Source organism: Opisthocomus hoazin, chromosome Z (assembly GCF_030867145.1).
Source record: "Opisthocomus hoazin isolate bOpiHoa1 chromosome Z, bOpiHoa1.hap1, whole genome shotgun sequence".
Lineage (NCBI taxonomy): Eukaryota > Metazoa > Chordata > Aves > Opisthocomiformes > Opisthocomidae > Opisthocomus > Opisthocomus hoazin.
This window is the reverse complement of record NC_134454.1, coordinates 69,313,647-69,331,306: the sequence shown is the minus strand read 5'-3', so window position 1 is coordinate 69,331,306 and position 17,660 is coordinate 69,313,647. Positions and strand designations below refer to the sequence as shown.

Sequence of the window (17,660 nt, the reverse complement as noted above, 5' to 3'; positions counted from 1 at the left end):
GGAGTGTCTATTCCACTTAAATTAGGTAGTGATTTCACATTACTTCATTTTTGGGAAGCATTCAGCATAGACAAAGAAAGAGACTCCTTCTTAAAAATGAGACCAGTAAGCCAAATTAAATCAAAATTATAAAACACCTTTATATATTTTTATTGCCCTACTCAGACAAGAAGACATCAAATCTATGTTTATTGCTGTGCAGTACCTGAAATACTACAAAGTTTCTTCTAAATTTAATTTAAAACTGTGTTATGGATTTAATCACCCCTAGCTAATATTAGGTAGAGTCATTCTACGTGTTCTCTGTGCCTGCTATAGTCTTACTTTGTAAGTATTCTTGAAAGCATGAGATTTAAAGGATTTAGAGTTTTATGGTTGTTTTACATCTGTTCCCTAGTAGAAAACATTGGATAACTGATCCCTTCTCTTTAGCAAACTCAGAAAGCCTTTTATAAGCATTATTGAAATTACAAATATGAAAATGCTCTTTCTTTAGGCTATCAAAGAGACAATTAGTTTAATGAAATTTCTAAAAATCTTTGAAATGGCAGACAATGCACTGATTAAATTTTCTTCTATTTTCTAGTTTAGTAGAGTCCAAAGCGGTTAAGAAAAAAGCATCTATAAACCTCTGCTATGGGAAATAATTATAATTGCAATGTCCAACACTCAGCCTTAGGAAATGTTAGAACAAAGGTTATTTGTAAAACGGTAAGTGGACACATAATTACGGGATCACCCTTTGTTTTTCAAAGACCCTGGTTTCAACAAGTCCACAGCATAAATCCACTCTTTGTGGAAATAATTGAGGTTAAGTAGAAAACGTCATGTCTGTCTACAGGATCCTTTCACGGGTTCAGTTGCCTTTTTTTTTTTTATCCCTTCTACTAAAAGCAAGGTCATCATTAGCTGCAAGTTCCTCATCCTCTAAGTTCCCACTTTGAGAACCCAGAACCTGATTAGGAGAAACACTAAGCAAAAGAAGGAGTAATTAATAACAGTCAGAGCTCTGATCATTTGAGAAACACTGGAGAAAGACATCTCAAACTGACAAATAAATTTGCTCTGAGCTCTGTTTTACTTCTGAAAAATGGTTGTGCTAGTGCTCATTATCACAGAATCACAGAATGTTCGGGGTTGGAAGGGACCTCTGTGGGTCGTCTAGTCCAACCCCCCTGCCAAAGCAGGGTCATCTACAGCAGGCTGCACAGGACCTTGCCCAGGAGGGTCTTGAATATCTCCAGAGAAGGAGAATCCGCAGCCTCCCTGGGCAGCCTGTTCCAGTGCTCCGTCACCCTCAGAGGGAAGAAGTTCTTCCTCATGCTCAGCTGGAACTTCCTGTGCCTCAGTTTGTGCCCATTGCCCCTTGTCCTGTCACTGGGCACCACGGAAAAGAGCTTGTCCCCATCCTCCTGACACCCAGCCTTCAGATATTTGTAAGTATATATTAGGTCCCCTCTCAGCCTTCCCTTCTTCAGGCTGAACAAGCCCGGCTCCCTCAGCCTCTCCTCATAGCAGAGATGCTCCAGTCCCCTCATCATCCTCGTAGCGCTCCACTGGACTCTCTCCAGTAGCTCCTCATCTTTCTTGATCTGGGGAGCCCAGAACTGGACACAGTACTCCAGATGGGGCCTTACTAGGGCAGAGTAGAGGGGGAGGAGAACCTCCCTCGACCTGCTGGCCACACTCTTCTTTGTGCACCCCAGGATCCCATTAGTTTTCTTGGCAACCACACTGCTGACTGATGGTCAACTTGATTATCCAACAGGCTTGCTCCACATAGAAGTGTGTTAGTATCCAGGAAGGACTGGTGAAGTGGGAAGCCCTACAGAAGAGCGCCTAAATGCTAAACAGATTCCCAAGGGGTCCTTCAGCACTCTGGGTAGAGTTGGATGGATGTAACATGAAAGAAGAGGAACCAGACCTTGAGTCAGAGAAGCAATGATGCTACAGACTCTAATTTTGGGCAAGACCCCTGTTTCATGTTGCTGAGTTGTTACTCTTTCCAGGTAACTGTATTTCCAGTTTCCACACACCTCTCTGTAATCTGTTTATCCCATAAATTGTCATTCTGCTTGTCTGTTCCAAACGTTTCGGATTATCTGAGCTCTGTACACCAAATCTGTGATATCTAGATACACAGGAATACTAAGGTTCCTGCTGTGTGGCATATTTGCTGTTGCTTTTACTTCAGTTAGCTAATATGTGGGTTTTCCCTTCTGCTTCTCCAGTTATACAAATGCTGCATAATACAAAGTTAGCCAGTAACTAGTAAAACCGGGAGACAGGAGGCTTACTGTTTTCTTCTTCATTTTACTTTTCTCATTGAAGGATGGACACTTACAATTACTTTCTACTGTGCTTCTACATCTGAAACTATCTGAGAAGGGAAATCTGAGGCAAAAGAAGCATTCTATTAAGAAGATACTACTTTCATTTTTTATGGATAAATTAGAAAATTAAAGTTATTTACTTTGCCATTTATGTGGCTGATGGGCAATCAAATGAATGCAGCAACAGCCATAAGGTCACAAAATAAACCATGGTAAAATACTTGGAGATAGGAAGCTCTTTCCATTGCAAGTAGCAGTACGGAACAGGTACAGCATACAAAAGTCAAAAATACCCATCGCTGCTGAAAGCTTAGGCTCAGAGAATCAGTGGTCAGTTCTAAAAAGACCACCCATATCTCACACATCTCAGGCACCAACCGCCATATCCCTGTTCACCCACTCCAGATAGTCCCTGACCGGTCAGGAGCTCAGCTTCACAGAAACAGGGTGTTTTAGTTGCCATGCCTGTTGTTTAGTCATTAGCCTTCTTGCCTCTGAAGAATTCCGGCAAGGATACCAATTAGTGCAAATGGGTTGTAATTAGCAGTGATGATTTTTGTAATGTGGATACCTTCTCAGTATGAACAGGAATGAGCCACCAACTCATTTCACATGGTCCACAGGCAACCATTAGGAGGTAAAGATTTGCAGTTAATAAAGGCCCATGTGAGAACGAAACCTGTGACTCAGAGGAGTAATGCATTGTCTTGCAATACTGGCCCCCAGTGCTAGCATCTCTAATCTAACAGGATCACTGTTAATTATTTGTTTTACTGAGAATGTGAAAATTTTCTGAACACTTGATTCACATTTAATTTCCTCAGAGATGCATATTATGTGTAATAAGTCTGTTGCCTCTTGAAATGGCACCTTCTCCATTACGTGGAGGGGAATTCACTCTCCCCGTGTGCCTCCAGCTTTCGCCCGTCCCACTCCGCACCCGTCTCTCCCACCGGCACGCAGCCTGCGCCTACTGCCTTGACTTTCACACCGCTAATTCTCCGCTTGACCCACTTCAGCGCTGCTCGCTCATCTGCCCTGGTAGCAGACATGGAGAGGCTACTAATAAGTAAGTTCAAGTATCTTCCTTCTGTTCTCATCTCCAATGAACGTGTAAAGGCTCTAATTTTGGGGGATTTTGAACTTTTCCACTCGACTTATTCCCTTCTTGTCTCTTGGTTCCTGTTGCTGTCTTTTCTCTGGTCACAACACTTTCTCCCTTCAGTATTCCAGTCCTGGTCCGTGCCTGCTTTCTTCAACAGCACAGCATCCTGACTGATAATGGATCAATTCTTCTACAGCTTTTATTCTCTGTTATTTTCTCCTCCTAATACCACAGCCCAGCCCCAAAATGCTCCTCCTCGTGTGGCAAGGGTGGCTGAAAATGGGCTCCTCTGCCCCGGCCCTGCTGTCAGGCCTCCCCTGGGCCTGCCCCAGGCCTTCTCTGGGCCCGAGCCCACAGCGAGACCTGTCCTGGGGCTGTCGCCAGCTCCTCCAGGCCTGCCTCGGGCCTGCCTGCCACTGCCCCACCACCACCTCACCCGGCTGTCTCCATCCTCCCTGCCTCCGCTCTCCTTGCAACACTTCTGCTCTGGGGGTGGGTTCAAAGCGGGCTCCTCTGCCTCCCAGGATCTCCCCTCCACGGCTGCCCCAGCCAGCCTTCCCCCATGCTTGCTTCCCAGAGCTCCCTCCCCTGAGTCACAGCTTGCCAGCACCTTCCCTTCCTCCTGGTGTTAGGAGCTCCCGCACTTTTTCCAGAGCCCCTCTGTAAAACCACATGTTCCCACATACCCTCTTATGCCATGACTCACCCTCCCAAGTTAACCTCTAATTGTTTATAATTAACAATAACAAGAAGGAACTGACATGATGCGGAGGTGATCAAATGTGAGGATGAAAAGCTCAGTGTAAATGCTTAGAGACACAGAAACAGCATCATATACTACTGAATAATCCTGTAATCACCCTGTGTACCTTTCCCTTTCCATAACCCCTGCCTGACACTACCACAGAATCACAGAGTGTTAGGGGTTGGAAGGGACCTCTGTGGGTCATTTAGTCCAACCCCCCTGCCGAAGCAGGGTCACCTACAGCAGGCTGCACAGGACCTCGTCCAGGCGGGTCTTGAATATCTCCAGAGAAGGAGACTCCACAACCCCTCTGGGAGACCTGTGTCCTGTGAAGAGAGATCTATCCTTGACTGTAAGCAGAAACCATCCCCTTTCATTACCAAAGGCGCTCAGTACTAACAGAGGTTGTGGCTTCTGAAAATCAGGCCAGCTTTTTTTTGCTTTCTATGTAAAACACCATAAACAGCTGTTGCAGCCTATGATAATATATAATAAAAGGCATTTAAATTAGAATGAACTTGTCTCAGCTGCCTTGGATCCCTGTACTAAAAAGTCCAGCCTTTCCAGTTCTATTGACTTCTTGTACCTCTCATGCATTTTTTACTGCAGCTATCCATGACTTACTGTGATGGCAGGAATGAGAAGACGGCCTGGAGGATGATAAGCAAATTGCTTTTCCTTAGAAGATTAAACTTGCTTTGATGGCATCACTTTACTTTGTTTCTTCCACTCTCACTGACTAACCTCCTCTGCCTACTTTATAACACACTATACTTCCCCCATCTCCTCCCATCAGAACCAGCAGTCTTCATCCACTGGAGCCAGAATCCCACTACAAAAGCCCTGTCTCTTTTTCCCCTCCAGTGAATGCCAGTTCAAACCCATAAACCTCCTTTGAACTTTTCAACATCTTTTTTATAATAAAGAAGGAAAAAAAGCCTTGTCACCACAACTTATAAATTACAGAGGCTACTTGTAAGAGCAGAAAATTTCATGTGTGTAGAATATTTGTGAATTGTCAGATTTTACCTATTAATTTGATTCTAATGCTTGTGTCTGTGAAATCAGTGATTGAAACATGAGTGTGAGCAGATGAGGTCTTCATGAGTATGCAGTAAGATTGAAAAGGTTCCCCAAAGCTTCTTTAATTCTTCTTGTTGACACTGCTGGTGTGGTTGTCATTTGACATGAAATATTGTAAGCTGAGTCCTTCAGAAGAATAGTCCACAGGAATGATGTCCATGATGACCAGGATCTAAACAGGTTATTTGAATTCCTATAGCACTTTTGGAGTAATTTTTGTCTAGAAAGACCTAGCTGTGTGATAGGTTATCAGCCCCAAAGATCTTAAATCCAGGTAAATAATTAAAATGAGCTGGGGTTTATTCTCCAGGGTGGGATCTTGAGAAAAAAGAACAGAAAATCAGAGGGAGGGTAGAAATGAGATCTCCAGGAAGGGAAACAGAATTAGCTGAGACCTCTACTAACACTGGTAGTAAAGCACTGAATATGTTGTAGAGCAAGTATCTAACTTTATTTTTTTTTTTAAGAAAGTGATTGAATTAAAAAGAATTTTAATCTGCATTATTTATACATTCAATATCCACAGTCAGAATACAAGTATTTCTCTGGACTTAGTCTAACAGGTCAGTAGAGAGATCGGGATTGTTCTCTGGTAGGAAGACCACGGAAGTCATGCTGAAGTCATTGGGAAGGGCTGGTAAGGAGGAAGGGAGTATCGTGCATGTTTAGGGCTCTGGGCTGACTACCGGTTCCCTCCAGGTTCTTTTGTTGGCCTCTGCCTCAGATTCTCAGGGTATAGAGAGGCACCCACCCACCCACTCATTCACAGAGCATACTTGTTCCACGCTGTCCTTATCTGACTTTCAAAGTTATCAATGGAAAATAAGCAGTCATTTTCATGATCATTCAAGATAAGTAAGGGAAGCAAAGCATGGAGTAATCTTCGTTTCTGGCCTGCTACAAAAGAAAGCAGCCTCCTTCATGGAGGCAACTGTAAAGTACCTTACTGCTTTTCAGCCTCTGAAGAAAAAGTGTTTAGTAACTCCTTACCTGGGTCAGTTTCGTACCAATAATGCCTCTGTGTAAGGTACTGTTGATTATGTTACATCTTTTATGTTCCCATTATGACAGTTTAAGGCTTGTCTTCAAATAGTAAGTACGAAAGAGCAGTAAATCACGACAACAGCTCACTCCTGTGCAGATCACATCTACATGATATGGGCAGTGTAAAATGTTGTTTTCCCCATGATTTCACAGTAGAGAGAAAAAAAAAAAAGCAAGTTTCAAGCTTATCCTAATTCTGTGTCAGTAGACAGAATCTTTCAAATCAGTTTCATTTACATACTGAAGCTAATTTACACAGATAAATCCCAGAGATTAAATCCTTACATTCTATTATACTAATTTCCAGACACTGATGAACCATGATATTTGTTTCCAGTACTGTATATTTAAATGGAGTTTAACCTCTTAATTTTTATGGATTGGTCTAGCATTGTGGCAATTCATCCAAAGACATCTCTGCCACTATTCATGTTAATAAGGTATAGAGTATAAAAACAGACCAAAAGAAAAAAGCTATGGTCTATGCCATACATGATTCTAGTTGGGGGTTCATAATTACCTATAAGAACTTAGAATTTTTTCTTTTTAAATTCACGTTTATGTTTAGAATCCATCTAATCAGGCAGGAAATTTGCAGCTATTAACGGGTAGCTGAAGGATCATTCTCCAATCTGACTATTTTCAGAAATAATGAAATAGTTTTAAGTAATTTAATCTTTTTCTAGTTTCCTAAATAGCTTGGACAATGTCAGAAAGTTTGTTCAATATTGCAGAGCAGCATATAACCCAAACTCTCAATTTTTATTTTCTCCTATACAGTATATGTAGTGATTTAATGAAATGGGATAATTTCAGAACAGCTTAAATGGATTACAGAATGCCCTAGAACACTTGAATGACTAGGGGCATCACTGGGTAATATTGTTAATGTTGAAGCATGACCTATTTGAATCATTTCCTTGACTTGTTTTGCTACTGGCAGGTTAGCGCAGTGTGTTGTACAAATAAATATGTCTATTTGCAAAAACATATTTTAAGATTAGAAAAAGATGTTTTGATAAGAGTGTAAGAGATATTTTTTTCTTGGCAATGTTATTTCCTGTGTCCACCACTCCCACCTGAGAAACCAGTGTGCCAACTTTCACCTGATCCTTTAATCCCCACATTTTCATCCAAGTACATATGCTCCTAAGCTACAGTCTTATGCTGTGTTTGCTCTTGTTTTCAATAGAAAGATTAGGATCACTGCCTGACAAGCACAAAATCCATAGAGGAGGTAAGACATTTGTTATATAGAGGAGTGGACAAGTACTTTTCTAGTATTAATCTTCCCATATGCAGAGTTACAACAGCGATGATACATGATTGGGTAAAGGAGATCAATTAGTGCACTACAGTGCCTTATTTAAGACAGGATACACCCTGGGAAAGAATTTCAGAACCTTTGCTCCAGATGCAAGTTCTTAAATTGCAAATTTTACAGTAGCTTTCCCTCCTTGGGCTGAGGGACTAGGGCAAAGGTAGCGTACTCTGAAATGGGTATTTCTCCTTAACCTGATCTAAACACCTCTCTTATTTTGCAATATGAAAACAGAAAGTGAGGTAAGGATACAGAGCACTAACCAGAAAGATAAACAATGATTTAGAAAGCACCAAGCATCCTGGTACCACACATACACATTGCATACAAATAACTAATTCACTTCGCTGTATTTGAGTGAGGCACATTACAACTGTCCACAACCAACTAGCATCCTAGAATAGTATTTGGGGCCTTTACATGCACTTTTAAACATTCTGCTCTTGAGGTCAGTTTCTTTGCTTACACCAGCCTGAATTTCAGCCATAGAAATATGATTTTGACACTCAAAAATATTATCGCAGCTGAAGCAAAGATTCATACTTTTTCTAGCACATAGATGGTCAAAGAACTGTTTTTCCATTTGAAGAAGTACTTTAGCTCGAGTAATTTTTGTGTTTCAAATACACACAAACTGTATGCTTATTGGTGTCATGAAGTGAGATCTTACTTTGTAAGAGAAAAGGGCTCAACAGTGGCTGTATTTGTGCAGCAGAATAAAGTCACTCGTGGCCTCCCAGGAATAAAATCAATCATTATCCCTTGAAGAAAGTAGACAGCTGGGAAGCTGAATTCTTCTCACTATAGCAAGCATATATTTAACTTCACTGAACTGCCTAGAGTTACATTAATGAATCCATCTGAAGAAGTCAATTAGGTCTTCTTGTCTAGACTTGAGAAGTAAATAAATTTTACCTAATGCTTGGTATTCAATACAAGCAAAACAATCACACTTATACACACTTGCTGCAAGATGAAGCAAACCAGACATACTTCCTCTGCTTGCTATTTTGGGTTGACATCTGTACTTTGTTTAGCCTGCACTTTATTACACTGCCTTCACCTTGCATTCGGCTGCTTTGATTGGAACACTGATAACTGAGGTCTGTCTTTCAGAACAGACTTCATTCAGTTATACAAAAATTAATCCAAATAAGCAGTTGAACTACTGCTTTCTGCTGCATCAGAACAGTTGAACAGTTGCTTAAGACCGCTATGTGTTTACATAGGTCCAGGTGCTATCTAATATCTAGGGAGAAATAAGCCCAACCCATAAGTAGATGTTCCCACCTGTGCTGAGTCATGAGTTCTAAATAATCCTATTTGCTGAGCTTAACTGACAAATGACATTGCCTTCAGTTCAGAAAAGCAATTGCTCTAGTAAATCTACAGTTACTAGCAGTGGCATTGCACTAAGCAGCAGGTCATCCCTAGACTGTCCTCTGCTGTTTTGAGCTACTTCCTAGAGAACTTACAGCATACCCTATATAGTATCTACTCTTAATAACACTTGTGCTTCTCTAATGTTATCAACTTGGTAGAATAAACCCAAAGCTGGACTAAGTCAGCCTTTAATCTTCTCACCATTTTGATTTTACTTTATTTAGGGTATCATTTAACCAAGGGCAGAAGGACACACACAATAAAGCGTAACAGAGGGGCAGTGACAGGTATGGACAGTTCATTCTGCCTGTGAGGTATCAGGATACTTCAGTCCCTTGGTGACTAAGAGCAATGATTCCACAGCAAGTAAGAGGAGGAAGGTTATACAGCTCACTATCATAGCTACTATACACTGAGTATCATCCAGAAGTAAGGAGTTCTTTTCACTCAGTGTAAAACATCAATACTAATTCTGGGATGGAGTACCTTGAAAATACCCATACTTTCATTTTTAGACCCTAGGACAGTAACCAAGGGTCAAAGCCTACATCATTACTCTACAAGCTCCTTCAGCAGTTGCTTTAGGGTTGCTGCTATAATTAGCAGCAGTATAGTGGTGCTCATAAGTATGCATTGACACAGATAAACTGCTCAGTGTTTGAGCCTGGCATTCATATCTTGACCTGTAGCAGACTTAAACATGGCATAAGGAAAGCAGACCTACAAGAGTGCAAGCTAAACATGTTAAGTTGTACTGCAAAAAAACAGGTAATAATGCTTCAGTTTTCTATTCTCTTTATCGGCAACAGATTTATTTTTAAAATGCCAAGGTCCAAAAAAACACATTGTATAATAAATACTTCACTTTAGGCTGTAATAAATAAAAAAAATTATTAACAAGGAATGCACTTTGCCAGCCACAAGTGTGGGTATTTATGAAAAATAAGAAAAAAAAAAGAGTATGGCCATAGTTCACAGTTAAGCAGCCAGAAGCTGCTTATTACAAGTAATCCCCAACAACAGAGCTCTCCCTTCCCTCCCTTTCCAGATGCATATTCACAGTTTAACTCCATCAGAAATGCACTCTTAAAGAGCAAGCAGTCACACTCTGCTCAGAGCTCAAGTCAAAAGTATCTTTAACACACACATGAAGCAAGCAAAACTACGGTCCGAAGAGCTCCTTGTCACACCATTAGTCCAACAGTAGTTTTAGGCTTCCATCTAACAGATGTGTGCCCAGCACACTAGGTCAGTCAAGTTTTCGTACCACCACACATCCACCATCAACATACTAGTTGCTCCACCACCTCCACTGTAGATTTCACAGTGAACAAGAGGGTCCATTTGGTTTAACGGGGTCAGTCCCTTCAGTTGCATCGCTGCAGCAGCATGTTTAGAGCATATTCCATTCTGCGTTTTAGTTCCAATGAGCATCCAGAAATCAGAAGAGCTGTCAGACGAAACGTTGTGGATATCCTCTCTTCATTGATGTAGGTAAGGAGATACTCCTCACTCTGATTGCAAATGATAATTTTCGTGTGATCGTGATAGAAGTTCACCTGCAAAAAAAGGAAGACAGTTCCTGTTTATATACTTTCTCCTCTCAGTTCCTGCCACTTATCTAGTTTTATTGCAAAGAAGTATTTTAAAAACACTTTTTCCAGTGATGCTGCCAAACTTACCTGAAACGTGCCATCATTGAAGAGCATCATTAATGCTTTATCAGATTTCAGCCACTGTAAGAGGTAAAGCCTGGGCCTCCGTACATCTGTTACGCTGGGCAAATCTCCTCCCTAGGAAAGGGAGCAGACACTATGTTAAGCACTCAGTTCACATTTAGCACACTTTTACAGCTCAAGATCCAGAAGGTGCTGAACTTACGTCCATGAGGTTCTCTTCCATGTAGTGTGAGAAATACTTCAGTACAGTTACTTGGCTAATGAACTGTTCAGGAGCCTCTGTGGCTGGGAAGACAGAGCACTGACCGAGCTCAGCATAGTAGTGGACTGTCCTGTAAGACGTGAAAGAAAGCAAGGAGGTTAGAGACGAGAAAAAAGCATTTCAGGTTCAAACTGCCTTATCAAGTTGCTGGTTTTGTAATCATTCTTACTTTTTGTCTGGCAGAAGGCTCATATGTGCCCCATTGTTGAAAAGGACACCAACAGTGTGATCTGACAGCTGGTACCCAAAGCCATACTTGTTAGAATAGTCCACCCACTTTGTAACCCACTGGAAGGATGCTGTCAGCTGTTCTTTGGGAATGCTGTCTGCTTCTGGCATGTTCTCAAGACATCCTCGCAATACCCTTGCAACTGTATCAGCAACACTTCCCATGGTACTGTCTTCCAGGCCTGAAAGAGACAGATTATTCAGACTGACAAGAGCACATAGAGCAGGCTTCAGTTCTAAAGCTTTCAGTTATCTAGACTGTAATTTTAAGTAGTTTAGTCTTTATGGCTCTGCAGTTTTAATTCCTCCAAAATATTGGTTGTAAAATTTAAAACATCAAAAATAGAGGCTGGGGAGGAAAGCAGCTGCTCGTTTCAAGCTTCTGACACACAAAGAAAGCAATGGTGGGATTTAGAATTTGAGATTATATTTTGCTGCACTTACATTCACTGCTGCTGCTGCAGCTTCCCAAAGTTCCTCTGACTATCATCCGAATAGAGTCTCCAATCTGCTTAGTTTCTGGTAACGCTCCTGGCTTCACTACGGTTGTGATAAGAGGCTGGATCTCCTAGAAGAGATATCGGACATTTAAACATCAAATATAACACAGGCCAAGGCTTATACATAAGTTTGGCATGGCTCCTCTGTCTCTAAACAAATAAGTTCTAGCAAAACTGGCATTAGTGTTTCCAGCACTTAGAGAGAGACACTGTTAGACTGAGCTAAAAGAAGCATGCCCGCTCTTTCCATTGTTTAGAGCTTCAACTTGCATTTTACACACTAATAATTAGCCCTCTACTCTCCTGTGCTAGCAACACAATAGGTGGGGACAGGTCTGAACACCAAATGGTGAGAGTTAGATCTCAGCAACTTATTCTTGAAGAAGTCCTAGTTAATCATGAACTGAAGCCCTGTATTTGGGATATTGAGAAAGAGCACCTGGCAGACAAGTTACTACACAGACTACAATGGAGTCTAGGCAGATACTGTAATTACTCAAAAGCCAAAATTGATAGTCTCCCTACAAAGGCAACCATACCTTGGTGAAGCTTGGTAAAGCCCTCTTAAAGCAACTCTGCTAATCATTTAAGCCTGATTATGCTGTGTACAGCCCTGGCTCTAATATCCAAGTCAAATATAATTTAATTATAGCTACTCCACCCAACTGTTATTGGATTTGGATTGAACTGCACCTGCATTTACCTCATCTGTTCTGTGTTTGTGGGGCTGCTGGGTTATCGATGTCTTCTTCAAATCATGCCTCAGCTTGTATATTTCTTCATCTTCTTTAGCTAGTCTGTCTGTAATATCAGAAAAAAATACTTAACACAGCATCTGGAAGAGCTGTTCGATTACAGAAAGCCTAACAAGTCAGGTGCAGAAAGCACACTGTCTTCCTCCAGTAGCTCCCTTACAACATGCCATAGTCTCCCAGAACAGTGGTGCCATCACACACAGATCACTAAGACACTGAACTTTAATAGACATTACAGACCAACAGATAGCTAATATAGATTCTCAGTACGCCATAAAAAACATTTACTTATGTAAGTTGGCATAAGTTGCAGGCTATCATCTACACGTCCTGCTAAAGAGGTAAAAACTAACCCAGGGAAGCTCTGAGACATAAATACAAGTGCTCTGTTGCTATCTCATGGCTGTACATTACTAGTATGACACTGATGGCACAAAGACAAGTTCCAAGTAGAGCTGCAGTCCACTTACTATGTGTGTCGAAGTATCTGGCTTTATCCTTTTTACCACCAAAGAGAGCAGCAGCCGCTTTTTTGAAGAAATTTTTAGCAGGACTTGACAAATGGAAGTCGGGAATGGTGTGACAACAGCTAGCAGAAAGTCTGTCGGGTGTAAAGCCCTGTGAAAATGAGATTAAAAAAATAATTTTTACACCAAAGTTCATTTTTAGGGTGGATATTTTTTCCAACCAGAGCACTAGGCAGTACAAACCTGTACAAAAAATTCATGTTGAATTATTTCATCTAAACTGGGCCGATCTTCAGGATTTTTTGACAACATGCTAGCTATTAAGTGCTTTGCAGGTGCCAAGAGAGATGAAGGCAGGCTGTATCTTGCTTCCCTTATACATCTGTATGTTTCTTTAAGATTTGTGGTCTCAAACGGGGGTCTTCCCAACAGCATTGTATACCTGTTTAAACACAAAGGAAACCAATTCTATTCATTTCACGTGTCCACAACACTTATCTACAACTACTGAAAAAGGCTTTGTTGGTCTCCTAACACAAAGGAGAATTTCTGCACTGGGGCTAGACATGTATAAAGGGCTGCAAACTGATGCAGTGCTGCATCCCCTTTGAACTCTTAAAAGACTAAGCCAGCAACAGAACTATTTCATTTCAAAGGCGGTGAAGTACTTACATTACACAGCCTAAGGCCCAGATGTCAGATTCACAGCCATGCCCTTGTTTGTTCAGGACTTCTGGAGAAAGGTAATTTGGTGTTCCACATATTGTTCTGCAAATCAAAGAAGCCACAGAGATGGTTAGCATTTCAGATAGAGGAGAGAAGCTATTTTTCATACGGCAGGTTTTCCTCTCAAGTGCAGACAAGAACTCCTAAAGAGGAGCTGTATGAACATTAATAGTGCAGATACGATTCATGGTGTCTTCATGCTGCAGGAACAGCAGACCCACATCCGCTCTATTCGCCAGTCAGGTACCCTGCCTCTAGCATTTGCTATCATTCAAATGCTCAGAGGAAACCCAAAGACATAGCATGATAGCCTGTTTTCTAGAAGAGCAAAGCTCAGTCGCAGAAGCAATTAGCTTTTGCTATGGAACAGGATTTCTCATTTCTTCATGAATTTGGTTTCATTTACTACTAGACTTTACATTTGTTGATGCTCCTACCTCCTCCTGTGCTCCAGTGGTTCCAGCCTAGCTGCCAAGCCGAAGTCACCCAGTTTCAGTTCCATGTTCTCATTAATGAAGAAGTTACCTAGCAGACAGAAATTCCAGTTAGTCCTTTTCTTGCAAGGTAGGAATGCATTTGCCACAGGTGCTGAGTCATACTTGTTTAAAGCCAGAAGCTAGCCAAGATTTTTTTTTTTTTTTTTAAGTAGGAATGCTTAATGTCATCCCTTAAGCATTCCCATTTTCCACTGTGAAGACAGACTGAGCTGATTCTATTAATTAAGCTATCACCATACAAGTGCAAAGTGGTACAGTGCTTATGGCGTTGGAGGAGTGTGTTTTGAAGTCAGTGAGGTGCAGAACTTACCAAGTTTAAGATCCCTGTGCAAGATTTCCTGTTCATGAAGATACTTGAGCCCTGACACAATTTGCCTGAGGTAGTATCGCACTTCTGGTTCTGTCAATACCTTCCTCGCTTTTAAGATGTGAGCCATTGACTGCAGAGGCAGAAAAACAAAGGCAAACACGTCACTGAACATTCACGGACAAGATTCACCTTAAGAAAATGTAAGCCAATGTAGTGAGAAATGATAACTAAAGAAGCCACAAAAAAAAAAAATACCTTTTACATATCACACATTTAAATTAGTTGCAGATTCCAGATAAGTAAATACTGGATTTCTCCCAGCTGATGCTCACCCTTCTACTGCAGTACTCCAGAAGAATGTAAATGTTCTCTCTGTCTTCAAAGTAGTGGTAAAACTGCACAACATGTCTATGATTAAGCATTCTGTGCAGCTCAATCTCCTTATCAATCTGAAGAGACAAGGGGGGTGGAGGGGGAGAAGCGTTGTTAGCCTAGCATCCACCAGGCTGAGCAGACAGCGCTATCAGAAGCATTTCAGGAAAAGGGCTGGGCAATCCAGCACACAAAGAGAGTCTGAGGGGGAAAAAAAACCCAAACAAGAAGTCACTCGCGCACACGCACCTTTTCTCTTTGATGAGGTTTTGCTACTCTGCTGTGAGGAATGATTTTTGCAGCATAAACTTTATTTGTCGTCAGATCTGTCATCTCGTAACACTTGGCGAATCCACCCTAGGGAGACACACAAGGAGAAGGACGCGGTTAGGGCAGGGACGAAAGGAGTCCCACACTTCGCTATCCACCCGCTCACGGCATCATCCGCGGAGCGCAGCTCCCCCCGCTCCTCGGGCCCATCGCCCCTCCGAAGGCTCCCGGCGCGGCTCCCGCCGACCCCGCCAGCCACACCGCGGCCGTTCCCGCGGGCTCGCCCCAGCTGCGGGCACCATCCCTCCCGTCTTCAGCCGCCGAGACGCGCCGGGGACGGGCCGGGTGCTCGCACCGGGGCAGGGCAGACCCGGCGCCTCACGCACCGCCCGCACCGCCGCACCGCGCCTCGCCTCACCCCGCCGAGCGGGGCAGGCGGCCGGCCCGCCGCACACCGGCCGCCGCCCCGGGAGGGCAGGGAGTCCGCCGCGGCCATTACCTTTCCGAGCACCTTGCCGCGGCAGTAGCGCCTGCCCGTCGTGGGATCGGTTATAATCCGGGAGACCTCGGCGGCGGGGTGGGCGTGCTGGTGCGGCGGCTCCTCCGCCTTCTTCCTCCGCGGCTCGCCGCCGGCCGCTCTGCCCAGCGCCGCCTCGCAGCCCTTGGCACCGCCGCCGCCGCCCGGAGGGTAGGCGATGGTTCGCAGCAGCTCCATCACCGCGCCTCGCCGGCTCCGTCCTGCCTGCCTGCCTGCCTGCCTGCCTGCCTGCCTGCCTGCCTGCCTGCCTGCCTGCCTGCCTGCCCGCCCGGTGTTGCCCCGCCGCCCCGCTCCCAACGCGCTCCCGACACCGAGCAGTGCCCCGGCTCCTCGCTTATATGGCGGGCGGCGGCTCCGCCCCGGCGCTGCGGGCCGGCCCCTGGCGAGGCCCCGCTCCGCCCGCCCGGCTTGGCCCGGCCCTGGGGCGGCCCGAGGGGCGCGGGGGTGCGCTGGGCCGCGCTGCCCGGCGGTGGGCGGCCGTTGGAGCGGGGCGGGTCGGCGGGCCGGTGGTCGGCGCGCGCTCGCTCCCTGGGGCAGCCGGGCCGCGCAGCTGTGGGGCCGCCTGCAGCGGCGGTGGCTGGTCTGCCCGGCGCCGGCCCCGGGCGGGAGCTCGACGAGCGGAGCGGCGGCACCGGGCGTTTTCTGCGGGCCCGACTGCCGCTGCCGGTGGGGCGGCGGGAGGCTCCGGTGGGCCGCCGGCGGCGCAGCCCGCCAGCCGCCTGGCGAGTGTCCGCGGCTGCGCCGGAGGGGAGGACGGGGTGTTGCCCACCTGCGCCTGAGCAGCTCCGCCACAGCGCAGAGACGGTGCCCGGCTTTCGTCTCAGCGCGGAGCTGGGGGCCGAGCGCTTTCCTGGGCAGCGCAAGTCACTGGGGTGCGTGCCGCGGTGCCGAGGAGCCTGGCTGCCCTCCGCTGTGTCAGCACCCTCACACCGGGCAACGAACTCTGCTGGTGAGACAGCCCCGTGCCTGCTGACGCGGCTCAGAGCTCTCCGACAACAGTCAGCCCTAGAAATGTGACTTTCACAAACGGAAACATTTCCTTAAACCTACCAAATGCACATGAACTGATTTTGAAGACCCCTGAAGGCAATGGTGGTCCAGGACCTCTGGTCTAGATGTTGGAGTACACACAATCGTTGAAGAGTGAAGTGTGTGTACGGGAGGAAAGTTTTGAAATAGTTTCGCATTTCTCACAGTCTGAAGATAGAAAAATGTTGCAGTTCATTACTTCCTTGGTTTGTTACAGATTTCTGAAGTATGGTTTGCTTGTCCACACACCCTAGGGATACTTTTGCCCTCTTTCATTGCAGGTAAAAATAAAGGTCTAGTTCATTTAACACAAATGACTCTCAGAGCATGTAACGGTATAAACGATTTAGGTATCAGTTCCTGAACATCCCTCATTTCACATCTTAAAATAACAGCAAAATATTTTACAGTGTCAACAGTCTGCAAGTTTTATCAGACAACCGCCCTCCCCCAAAACAGCAGAAGTGCAGGACAACAATATTTAAGTTTCCCTACGTAAGTATTGCATTATGAAGGTAGCAGTGCTCAAGTGTCAAACATATTGGATGGTCTACGCTCTGCTCCTGCGCATCCATGGTTTTTTACTGGACACGTGCTCCTGCATGCAGGTGTCTTCCAACTTCGCTCCGCAAAGTCTAGTCAAGTTCTGTTAGTATTACTAGTGACTAAACATAGGGACAGGGCTAAAAACAAGAAGAGGGAAAAATTGGGATACAAAGACTGCACTCAGTTCTGTGCCCACTCACCCCTTAGCCACACAAGCATTGGCTTCCTGGGCGAATATTGTTTCCCTCATGCAATTTAACTTTCTCCAAATTCACATCCGTTACTGCAAAACAGGTTACTTAATGTAAACGTGATTTCTTAATGCTTTGATTTCTGCCAGTATGTTGCTTTGGACCGCTGTGCTGGAAGGCGTAGGGGGAAAGGGGAAAACAAGCAGCATAAGGCGTGCACGTTTTCCCTCCGCTGGAAAGAAGTGGTACTACGCATAGTAAAAAGCAAACTGGAGA

The 17,660-nt window shown here is 44.4% G+C and overlaps 1 protein-coding gene across 1 annotated transcript; it reads right to left on the bottom strand.

Moving 5' to 3' along the window:
- Window positions 1-9,797: 9,797 nt before the first annotated feature.
- On the bottom strand, window positions 9,798-15,911 carry PLK2 (polo like kinase 2). Its single transcript, XM_075411184.1, has 14 exons — window positions 15,580-15,911; window positions 15,060-15,167; window positions 14,771-14,887; window positions 14,439-14,568; window positions 14,069-14,156; window positions 13,578-13,673; window positions 13,149-13,347; window positions 12,909-13,056; window positions 12,387-12,484; window positions 11,628-11,751; window positions 11,125-11,365; window positions 10,896-11,025; window positions 10,697-10,807; window positions 9,798-10,573 (listed from the first exon to the last, which is right to left on the bottom strand). The coding sequence occupies exons 1-14, from the start codon at window positions 15,793-15,795 to the stop codon at window positions 10,382-10,384; spliced, it is 1,998 nt and encodes a 665-aa protein (XP_075267299.1). The 5' UTR covers window positions 15,796-15,911; the 3' UTR covers window positions 9,798-10,381.
- Between the last annotated feature and the right edge of the window lie 1,749 nt (window positions 15,912-17,660).

What these genes read in the sequence shown, in the direction of transcription:
- PLK2 (XM_075411184.1), bottom strand. Translation starts at nt 15,795, where the DNA reads ATGGAGCTGCTGCGAACCATCGCCTACCCTCCGGGCGGCGGCGGCGGT. An exon ending in AACCTCATCAAAGAGAAAAG is followed by an intron (nt 14,888 to 15,059) that starts GTGCGTGTGCGC and finishes TTGTCTCTTCAG; the next exon opens with ATTGATAAGGAGATTGAGCT. An exon ending in TGGAAGAGAACCTCATGGAC is followed by an intron (nt 10,808 to 10,895) that starts GTAAGTTCAGCA and finishes TCCCTTTCCTAG; the next exon opens with GGAGGAGATTTGCCCAGCGT.